Below are 12,198 nucleotides of genomic sequence, written 5' to 3' on the forward strand. Positions count from 1 at the left end.
GGCCATAACAAGAGGGAAAGAACTTTCAGCTGGATATATATGTAGTTCTGATCTCTCTCTCTCTCTCTCTCTCTCTCTCTCTCTCTCTCTAGTTAGTTTGTGTTGGCGTTTCTTGAGAAGAGAACGCACATATGTTGTGATGTAGAATTGAAAATTGTTAGGTTTTAATAATTCGGGAGATGTTATAAAAGGCAAAAGTTAGAGAGATAACTTTTGCTAGGAATAGGAGCGAAACAGGTGCAAAATATCATACGGTTTAGTTTTGTAACAATAACACAAAAGGATTGCTGGTAAAAAAGAGGAAGCGATGGATACTGATATTATTGCTTTCACTTCTTTTCTTTGATGTGTATTGTGATCACACACGAAGTGCTCTTATAGAGCCACATCTGTGAATGTTTACAAAATATGAAATGATTGTCCTTTGAAAATCCTCACATATCAACAACAGAATTATTCTCAAGTCTTCCTCACTATTAGCTAAAGCATGTGGGTATACATACATACATACATACATACATACATATATATATATATATAATGTTTTATGGCTTCCACAGATGCTTTGGATTAATATTATGCCTATCATGCCATGTTTTATTTCATTTTAAAAGTGTTATTATATTGTTGAGATTTATAAATTGTCATGTTCATTTATAGTTTACCTGCTCATCATGCATGCTTGCACTGGTGTAGTACTCGCCCCGGGCCAAGGCTAGGCTTCACGTGTATGTTCACGTCGCACCGCACTCTCACTTTGTATCCATTGTAGGTGCCAATCCTATCCTAGGTTGCATTAGGCAACTAGGACTCGTAAGTGATGCACCTAGCGCAAATCTTCACGTGATTTTAGTATAACATATATTATGATTACACCCAGTCATGTTTATATTGGAATTTGTCTACATGAACTCGTGTGTTAGCATAGATTGATGAGCACTTGATTTTCTTATGCCACGGTTGATATATTATGATTTGTGTATTTCTTGAATTATTGTTGAATTACCTTTGATTTCATATTTATATGTAGTATGATTTTTCAAAAACTATAGTTGTTTTACAGCGAGAGGTTAGTCTGTTCAAAAAAATAAATGTGTTTCATAAACCTTTGATTTTGCCCACTCACACCTTCTATTTTTTGCCCTTCCAAGACTTGGTTAGCTGAATCCTCTGTGGCGTAAGAAAGATCTTTGGCGACTCTGACATTCTCCCAAATAAATGTAGGAGCTTATTTCCGGTTGTGTAATAAGTACCTTAACTAGATTCGACTGATCTACTTATGTCGTACTGTCATCTATGCTCTGACTACTTATGTTTTATGAGTTCTTCCCTCTACTGTGCACTCTCTATTTTAGCTTCAATAAATTCTAGCTTCGGTTTTAAATTTATCCATATTTTGTACAACACTTTCCTTTTGGCTACATCGCATTCAGATTTCGCCTAGCATGCCTGGACTCTGGTCGGGGTGTGTTAGTTTATTTTCTATAAATTAGAACGAAAAATTTTGCCGCAACCACTAGCGTAAATATTTTAATTGATGATCGGCTCCATTCATTGTATTCTTCTAGGTTGAGGAGCGTATTTGAAAAAAATCATCAAAGTCGGAGCAAAAATAATTATTAAATCATGATGATACTTTTATGTCGAATGATATAGTCCCATTACCAAATCCAGAAACTTTTTTTTTGGGGTGATTTTTGGCATATACGGTCTTGGAGTATATACAAACAAGTTTGATGATTAGATCGTTCAAATTAGTTATATAAACTGTGTATCTCGTCAAAACAGTAAATTCAACAAACACTTAGAGTTTATTCTATATTTCTATTAAGTTAAGATTTTGTTGTAATCACTGGTACAAATATTTTAAATTGATGTTGAGTCCATTCATTGTGTTCTTCTAGGGTTGAGAAGTATCCTTGCAAAAAAAAAAAAACATAAAAATCAGGGCAAAATAACCGTTAAATCATGATGATATGTTTATAACTGTCGAATGATTTCATCCTGTTACTTAATCCAAAAGTTTGTTGGCGTATGCGATCTTGGAGTATATACAAACAATTGACGGTTGGATCGTTTAAATTAGTTACGTAGACTGCATATCCCATCAAAATAATATATTCAACAAACACTTAGAGTTTATTCTATACTTTTATTAAGTAGAATATAAGGTTTTGTGGTAACCACTAGTGTAAATATATTAAATTGCTGATTAGATCCATTCATTGTATTCTTCTAGGATCAAGGGATTTTGTCTCATTACCTAATCCCAAAAACTGTCATTTGGGTGATTTTTGGCATATGCCATCTCAGAGTATATACCAACTATATTGACGATTGTATTGTTGGAATTAATTTCACAGACTACTAAGAGCATCAAAGGAAAATTGAATATGCCAAATGTCCCTCACCTTTTGGCTTACGAAAAATTTAATTTTTCCCAAAGAACGTTAAACCCTAAATCCTAAATCATAAAATATACATTTGCGCTATGAAATTTGAAGGGTTTGTCACGCAAATAGTGGCCTATTACACGTTTGATTGTTGAACTATGTTTGTCGGGCAAAAGGCTCTGAATGAACTAAAACATTGATCACTTTTGCATGACGAACTGTTTTATTTCGTCAGTAAAGTTACTTTGTCTGACGAAATGTGGTTCGTCGAGCAAATGGTAATTTCTAATAGTGAGAGAATTTGAACACGAGACTCAGTGAAAAAAATTGAGGTTCCACCATATAACTAATTGATAGTATATAGAATAGTCTAATTATTAATAAACACATACAAAGATCATCCTTTCTCCGATGTGGGATTCAAACTCTCATCAACACAAACTCAATCAAAATTTTCATCAAAAATAATCATATAGCACTTTTTATAAAGTAATACTTTAGCGGTGAAGTTTTGGACCATAAGGTTTCTTATTCATCTTACAATACTTTTGATACAACAATATATTTACTCTAAGGAGAGAAAGATAAATTGGTTGCAAAGTTACCATTCATGAGATTCAAATATAAAACTTTTCACTTACAAATGAAGAGAATATTACTAGATCATACTACCAAATGAGAATCTTACAAGAGAATTGTTTTTAGCACTCCAAAAATTTCATTCTACACTCCAAACTTTTTAGATTAAGAAAGAAAAATACACTTATAAGTAATGTAAAATGAGATTTTTAAAGTGCCAATAATACTTCCCATCTTACAATACGTTAGTGAGGAAACTTTTGGAAGCTAAAATCCACTACGCACTCGTAACTTCTTGAATACTAAATTCATACTCCATTAGTTGCTATATTTCATTTTTCAAATTAATTATTAAAAATATTAAAACAGGACCAGAATCACGGCGAAGACAAAGCTTAATTAACGCGGGAAGCAAGTCACAGCACAAAAAACTAGCTGTGCTAATAGTCAATTTTACGATATTTAATATTTATCTTTGTGGAAGTCAATGGTTTGTGATCTTTTATATATATTTCTTTGTTTTCTATGTTCTCGGTGCTTCTCGCTTGGTTTTGTGTCAGACTTGTCTGAATCAATAAATTTGCATTGAACAATGAAATTGTATTGACACGAGGAAAATGTTAAGGAAAGTCTTTTAAAATGGTATTTTTTATAAATTTTCTGTAATTTTAAAGTTTAACGTTCATTTTTATGATATTATAAAATATTGTACTAAAAATATGAGATGGTAGAAAATTCATAGATAGTCACTTTTGAGAAAATCTCCTTATTATTTCTCTTTAACATAAGAAACAAATGAAACACCACTTAATTCTTAGTTTTCAAGTAACTTTGTAATAACAAAGCAGAGTTGCCATGAACATATACAGCAATCAATGACTAATGAAATTTGATGCCTGTACAATATTTTGATATTTACATGCAGAGCTGGCAACTCGACGAGAGTTAATTGAAGTTGCGTCAATCATCTTCTAGCCTCATGCATATTATCGGAAAGATCTCCAAAATCCCATTTGTAAATATATATTGCCGTACAACAAAAGATTTATATTATAGACGTGGTTTGTTTACAACTTGAAAAAAACTTACATGAAATAAATTTACAATGACTTGAAGTTTCAATTTATAATAATACTATACTATTAAGTTGCTTTACACATAATATTATTTTCTTAAGTTAAACATTGCGTGGCAGTAAATCTATTTCATACAAATTGATTTACTAAAACCTTTCTCGTGTTGATCCCGAAAGATGGCTTGAAAAGTACAAAAGGGATGCTACTTTTGAAACCCTTTCTTCAATCCCGAGGGCAAAGGCAGCTAAAGCTTTGCTTGATATAGATAAGGACATATTTTATGTACACTGACGGATCAGGATCCTCAGTAGAGGTTGAATCTTCTAAGCAAATTACACGAACCGTTAAATCCAAATCTAATAGTTACAATTATTATAATTTTTAGAGAGATTTTTTGTTTGTAGCCATTGAATTTTAATCCCAACGACTCGTGTGATTAGCTCAAGAAGCTCAGCCTCCTAAGCTTATGAGAGGATCCTGATCCTGTACTCATCACAAGAATGAGATATATCTTAATAATCGTACACATGCATTCCATAGCATAGCATGTGATTATAAAAATTTTGAAAATATAATTTACAAAAAGAGATCAAATATAAATGATTTTGGTCGCTAAAATGTTTGGGTGACAACCTTTAAATAGTTTTTAGTCACTCAAAAAGCAAGTGGTTCTGGACACTATTTCGTTACTAAACTTTTATTGGGAGAAAAAGAACCATAAGATTATTGTGTTTGATTTACTATATTGCCCATAACTTTTAATTGGCTAGTTTTCTTTACTTGTCCTTATATGGTTAGAATTAATTTTTCACCATCTTTTTACTGATAAAGAGATTTTTATTAAATAGTAGAGATATAAAGGTATACGTGAAAACTAAAAGGTAAAAAGTTAAAAAGTAAATATTGGCAAAGTTATATACTTCAATTCTCAAATTCATAACCTCAAAATTGAGTTAGACTAATTGTATGAAAAACTACATGAGATGATAACTAAAATAAATTACGTTGCTTTCCCACAAGCTAGACTACAACAATCTGTTTGGACCTAAATTCACATTTTCGACCAAATTGAAGTCAGCCTAAAAAGAGGGCTATGAGTCTCGGCCCAATGGTGCGGTGCTAATGAAATAGCCGAGTCCCTGATAAGCTAGAATTGTTAAGGATAGGGATGTTTTTTGATGAGGATCAAAATATTCCAAGGATCGAAGATTGTGGATAAGATAAGGAATCAATTGAACGAATAAGGAGACTAAATTTAGAGTCTTAGTTTAGGTGGAAGAGGTTGAGAAAGGGTGGTGATAGAGTTTCAGCCAAGAGTATAATAAGAAAATATGCCGAATAATTGGAATATTATTTTATCCCTATAAATATAAGAGGATTTGCTACGTAGAAAGCCCCCTTCAACTCAGCAAACAACTCAAAATGCTTTACGCGAAACCATTCTCACAACCATGAGAAAATACAAACTATCCTAACCATCATGTCAAAACATCTTCAGTTTGGAGAAATAAATAGCACTGCGTTGACAACTAGCAATACCTTCTGGTCGGTTGATTATCTATCCAAGTTTCGGCCATCAAAGAGTTCTTAATTCTATTGCCTAAAGAGGTCACTTCATTAGCCCAGCCAAATGAGTTGTTCTATGATCGGTTACTTTCAATTGCACTTTATAGTTCGGCATTCATATGACCGAACCACGTTCATTATAAAGGCACTCATCTCCTATGAGTACCTTTTCCTCACAGCCTGATACTGATTTGGCATACTTATTTCTCATGAATAAAGTTGAAGCAGCCGAAAATAGTGCACAAGTCTTCAAATTCTCAGTGAAAAAAGTAACCTTATCTTTAGGTTCTAGAACCTTATCCTGAGAGGTGTTCATTCCTTGGCCGGTAGTCACTCAAGTGTAGAAGTCAGCAACGCATTCGACACCTTTACCACAACACCTATTCTACTTGCCCAACCGAGCTTGGTCGCAAGATGGCGCGCTTGTATTCACTAGAAGAACATAATTAGCTAAATAGTTACTCGACCTACGCACCACATAGGGTATATAACTTTTATCATCAACACAATCTCAAATAATCCAGAAGGTGATTCTAAAAATTAAAGTTCCTAATTCCTTGTAGAAACTAATTATCATACCAAAAACTAAGTATTAAATTCTAAAAATTAAAGTTCCTAATTCCTTGTGGAAACTAATTATCATACCTAAAACCAAGTATTAATTCAATAGTAGCATATGGCAAACTTTTAGGCTCAGCATGACTCACCCAAATATCACCTACATTTCTATAACTTAACCCCTAATTACTAAATGTAAAATTTCATTAGAAAATTCTCGATAATATTAAAAGTAAAATCTCTCATATATTAGTTGTTTTATTGTCGTATATCTGATATAAGATTATATTCCTCAACAATCTACACACATTGTTTTTTGGTCAAGGAGCACATGGATGCACCGGATAATAAGAAGATAAAAAGCAAATACTAGCTGAAACTACTATACATTGTTAATTAATTCTGTACAAACTACATGCTACGAACTTCAATGCTACTTTATCACTTTGGGATCATACCTAACCCTTTTCCAAGCCCAAGGAAGAAGTTTTGATATTTTCAAAAAATCAGAACTTGATTTCCAAATTGAGACTACAAAAATCAGAGACGAAAATCAATACGAAGATAGTAATAACAAACTATTTTAAGACTACAAAGCTACTATTAGAGCGGCACAAATGCACTGTAAACACTAAACAAGGGACATTCATCTTTGTCATATTTTTCCAAAATTTATCTAAATTTCATGAAACTTTAAGAGCCGGTTGATAATTACTAGTTTTCGGTTTTCAATTTTTATTTTCATTTTTTTTAATTTGAATCTTGTTTGGTAACTCCTTTCAATTTTCAGTTTTTTGAAAACTGAAAACTATTTTCTTGAATTTTCAAACTTTAGCCTTGAGTTTTCACTTTTCGATTTTCAATTTTCCGTTTTTATATAACTAAAAAAGCTGAAAGTAGTTATCAAATCAGATTTTAGTTCTCAATTTAGAGAGAAAAAAAAAAACTAAAAACAGAAAGTAAAATGGTTATCAAACGGCTCCTAAATTACTCATTCAAACATATGGAAAATCTCCATGCCAATATTTAGTGGAATCTTCTGAATTGTTAATTTTTATCATCTTTTTGTAGACCAAATTATCAATTTCTATAGTTACTGATGAAAAGATCAGCAGCAGCTGCTGATGGCCTATCACACGCGGACAAGTGTCCAATTTTTTTATTAAAAAAATTAAAATTTGGACACATGTCTGCACGTGATTGGTTATCAACAGTAGCTGCTACTGATCTTTCAGCAGCGAAGTCTTGTTCATATTTAAAAGTCTAACTTGTTAACATATTAAAAAAATAAAAATCTAGCCTTACATAGAACAAACTTTTCTCAACTTAAATTACGTAAAATTCAGTCCAAACCCATTTTTGGAATGTACTTGAATGATTTTAAAGCTCTTTTCATCCTCCAACTCAAGAGTGGCTAAGTTGGCTTTTACTTAATATATAAGTACTGTAGTGGGCAGTGAAGGTAACATGAGGGGGAGGGTTTAAGAGTGTGTATAAAACACCTTTGCTCCGACGTGAAATGTAGCACATTTTGCCAAAATTTTCGGGCATGGCAGTTAGTAATGGGAGAGGGAAAAACAAAGGAAAGCGGATGGCTACGAGCGCTGCATGAGCACCGCAGAGAAAGGTAAAAACAGAAAACGTAAACATCGATGAACGCATGGAGAGTGTGTCACCATCTCTCAAACTAGCAGCTTTAACTTAATTTCGATCTCAATTTTTTTCTGAAGTTCAAAGTCGCCAGTTTATTTCCTGGAACTAAATACTCGTGTGTATTTTGGCTAAAAGTTAAAGGATACAATGTGGCATCCATGTGGCAATAAGAGAATGGGTATGCATTCCTTCTTACAGAAGTCCACAAAATTCTTCCCAGAGGTCATTTACTGGTACAAATTTCGCGCATCAACAGAAAAGGGACGGGATTTTGCTTCAAATTTGTGCAAATCCTCACTACTTTTACATCTCAACTCTTCCCCAACTCATGGATGTTGATATTTCAAAAAATGAAAGAGGGACCATGTCAAATTCTTGCAAATTAAAGAAAAAAATTGGTGGGGAGGCTAAGACTGATGGACGAGAAGTGAGAAATTCGTTAGGGGGAATTAGAGTAGTGTGAGGCAACTTAACACCTCTGACAGAATAGACATAAATCTCACCAAAGTTGAACGAGTATTGAGTTCCCGGGTGTAGAGTGACATACAAAAGATGTTGTCAAAGTAAACATCAGCTGCCAAACGAATATGGTTACAACTTACAAACGATGCGATCACACATGCTTCAAATTTTCTCAGTTTTACAACATACACAGCATGCAGTCTCTTTTTACTTCGACTCCATGTTGTCACTTTTGTAACGACATCTTGCTCGTGTTGTTGAAAACTATTTCCTACTACATGTTTCGACAACACCCATCTCGCGATGTTAAAGGGTGCTTTTCTTGTAGTGACGGGTCATGCATAAGTAAACAAAGTAACACCAGATATGGTATATACATCCTCCAACGCATAAGTCAGATACTAACTCAAAGAAGTAAAGAGTAGTTTACAAGGCTGAAGTAAGAGAAGTAGTTATAAGAAGTAACGAGTACAAAATCTTAAGCACGACAAGTTACTTACAGCACATTCATCATTTTTTATCCTTGAGTTACCTACAAATTATATGTTGATGCGTACCAAAAACTATTTTCGTAAGTTCCAAAAGTATTAGATGCAAAGTCTTCTACTTCCTATGCCATCATGGAATGAATTAAAAAGTAAAAATACAAACGGGGGAACAGAATTTCAACAATCGTAGTATCATGAAGTTGACGAAACATGACTCTAGAATGCTTCAAGTGCTACTAACTTCCTTTTGTAGGATAACTTTTCCAATCAATTCACTCGTAACTACTATGAAAAACAATTTTCAACCGCTGTTATTACATGTTCTATAAACATCGGGCATATGTAACTTCGTGGTCCAGGTAATTGCCAGAATCTATAACAGAATGCTTCCATCTCTAAGGTATATATGAGTATTAAAATCATCATATGGATAATAGTTAACAGATCGATCTTACCTGACTTGCAATGATGTATGACGAGCTCGAAGTACACTGCACTTGCAATGGAACTAATGACGGGAAGGATAAACAGACTTTAATTTTCCATAAGACAGTACTTGAGACTTAAACATCGAAACAACACAGCAGAAATATTAACCCACTGAATGCTGGCATATTATTCAGTCATTTGATATATGGAACGCCTGTAAGAATTCTTAATTATTCCCTCTTCAAAACAATCCAGACATCATAAAATTGTCACATATATGTTCCATTACCTCCACCAAAACTGATTTTCAGTTCTACTCTAACGAATTTGAAGTATCACAATTCTTCTGAATCAGAATCACCTTGAAGTTGTGGGCCTTTTCAGTCAACCCAATGTCTGTGAAAGCGTGCAAAACCCTACTGCAGGCAGTAACAGAAAAATCTGTAGTAGTTGATTGCTTCCACCGATCAATAACTTCTCCGACTTCTTTTAATTGCCCAAGCATTAGATATGAAGAAAGAATGCAAATATAGTTGCTACTTGTCATCTTTTGTCCAGTCATTATCAAGGATTTCCATATCTGATCAATCCTTTCCTTATTTCCTAAACTAGCATGCAGAATAATGAGAAAGTCATACGTAATCCATTCTCTTTGTGTGATTCGTTTCTCAGCTTCAACTACTAGAGTGTCGGACTCTGCATTCACAAGATGCCCAACACTAACATATATATTTGTGAGGTTAATATATCTCTCCCAGCCTTCACCAAAACCAGGATCATGTCTCATTTCAACTAAAATCTGTCGAAGCTGATCAATCTTTAGAGTTGCAGCACATGAACTAATCCAAAGATTGTATGTGAAGATATCCGGTTCAACCTTGTGCTGTTTCAGATCTTCCACAACTAAAGAGACCTTCTCAACTTGCCCCACTGACATGTACATAGTCATCATCTCATTGTATGTAAGGGCACTCAGGGACAGGTTAGATCCTTTTATTCTCTCATAGAGGTTCTCAGCCCTTTCCGTCAATTTTGCCCCAGCATAAGAGTGGAGGAGAGCAGTATATGTCTCATTTGTTTTTGCAGTAAGAGGTAGACCTTCAAAGTAGCGCTCTGCTGCATCGATGCCAAAAATTTTGGTCATCAAGACAATGCGGACTGCATAGTCAGAATCCGATAACTCAAATTCATTATGGCTGACCATCCACTCGGATATCTGCAAGCTTGTACAAATCACAAATAGAATCCAATGAACACGGAGAAATTATGATAGAAACAGAGAACTGAAAGTGGCATATGAAGATTACATTGGAAAAACTTATAGGGATTTAAACGGGAGAGTTACTATCCGTTTTTCAATGCTCATGCTTACCCTGTGACTTAAGATAATACTTGGATTAAGAAATTGACACCAAATCATTTAAACCCAGTAAAAAAAAAAAAAAAAAAAAAAAAAAAGGCCAACCCTTTCTATTGTAAATGTAAAATTTATTGGGAATTGACCGAAATGATGAAAATACAAATCCTAATTCCTAAAATGATCACATTTTGGGATTTTATCAATAGAGTGTGAACATTTCATCAACAACATCATTAATGTTTGATCGATATGTGGTCCTTGTTTGACTCATTTCTGCAATTGGAATTTGCAAATCCTCATTTCCGCCAAATTTTCGCATTTTATTCAGTCTATTACAGCGCAATCTTATTCATTTAACCATTCCTTGGTCATGTTCTATTGTATCCTAGAAAGCATGTATTCTGCTGCAGATGAACAAGGTGGCAACGAAAAAAGTTAATTAGACCTAAGATTATGCAACTACTCCAAAGAGATGACAACACTAGGGAGCCCCAATCCAAGCTTTCAACTTTCCATCGTTTTCTTGCCAACCAAACACAATAAAGTTCTCATCAAAAGGTCTACGTTAATCAGAAATCAAACCCCAATTGCTTAACTGAATCAAATATTGACAACATATCGATTAAACAGCAATCACGACATGCTAACAAGAAGAGAATCCAACCTCGAGGGCGTGCTTGTAACGGTGAGACTTGCTGAGGTCTTTAGAGATCTGGCGGAGGTCCGAGATGGAAATTTGGTTGCCTTCGGAGACCCATCTCTGAAGGACGTTGGTGGCGCTTCGCTTGGGCTGCCTGAGCCTCAACACTCTGCTCTTGAGGTCGTCACTTCCCTCAGAATCTTGGACAAACTCAGTATTCACAGCACCTGCTCCTCCCGACGACAGAAATCTTCCAAAACCAACACCAACACCAACGCTAACACTGCTTACGCCGCTGCTCCGTCTGAGAGAGAGCAATAGTGACCGAGACGCCATTGACACTCAACTTTCTAGATTCTGTTCATGAAGCTCTTAAACTTCGGGGAACACCTGATTGACACTCAACTTTCGCTTTTCAGCCTCCTCAGTCAGCTCAGCTCGGCTCGGCTCTGCCGAATATTTGGGCCTTCCCGGGATGGGCTTCACATTAAACTTGTACTACCTTCACTTATGTTCGAGGTCCATTTGAGTGAATTTCGGTTTTGTCATACGAGCCGTCATTAATGCAAGTTGACATCTATTTCTTCGTTCAACATTCATTTCATCTATACGGAGTTATTCAATCCAAGTCAATCTTAGATGCAAAACAACCGATCGGCTGTTTTTGGGGTTGCTATTGACTCGGATGGAAACATTCAGTCACAGTAAATTCAATTCATCCAATTTTGAAAGGAATTATATCAAATTTGGTTGCATTAGGTTACAAGTTTAGGCAACAAACATTGCTTCGGGTTTATTTATAAGCCAAAAATAAATAAAAAAGTGCAAAATTATTTCATAAAATAAGGGAGCTTAGGAGGTGTTTGAAAAGTGTACGTATCACAAATATTCATATTGGAATCTTTTGATGTGCTTTTTGTGTCTTATGGATTCTCTCTTATAACTAATTCATAATTTAAGTGGCGTTACTAATCAATGATTACCATGTAATCAA

The 12,198-nt window shown here is 34.5% G+C and overlaps 1 protein-coding gene across 2 annotated transcripts; it reads right to left on the minus strand.

Moving 5' to 3' along the window:
* Positions 1-8,283: 8,283 nt before the first annotated feature.
* On the minus strand, positions 8,284-11,583 carry LOC103956088 (pentatricopeptide repeat-containing protein At5g09450, mitochondrial-like). 2 transcript variants are annotated; one of them, XR_007252366.1, is made up of 3 exons: positions 11,229-11,583; positions 9,373-10,420; positions 8,284-9,283 (listed from the first exon to the last, which is right to left on the minus strand). XR_007252366.1 is itself a non-coding variant. In XM_009368025.3 (2 exons), exons 1-2 carry the CDS (start codon positions 11,538-11,540, stop codon positions 9,518-9,520), a joined length of 1,215 nt encoding a protein of 404 aa, XP_009366300.2. In that variant the 5' UTR covers positions 11,541-11,583; the 3' UTR covers positions 8,284-9,517. The 2 variants fall into 2 exon arrangements, 1 of the variants encoding a protein (XP_009366300.2); XM_009368025.3 differs by having other exon boundaries at positions 8,284-10,420.
* Between the last annotated feature and the right edge of the window lie 615 nt (positions 11,584-12,198).

Source organism: the organism of the source record quoted next, unplaced genomic scaffold, assembly GCF_019419815.1.
Source record: "Pyrus x bretschneideri cultivar Hongxiangsu unplaced genomic scaffold, Pyrus_bretschneideri_v1 Contig49, whole genome shotgun sequence".
NCBI classification, from domain to species: domain Eukaryota; kingdom Viridiplantae; phylum Streptophyta; class Magnoliopsida; order Rosales; family Rosaceae; genus Pyrus; species Pyrus x bretschneideri.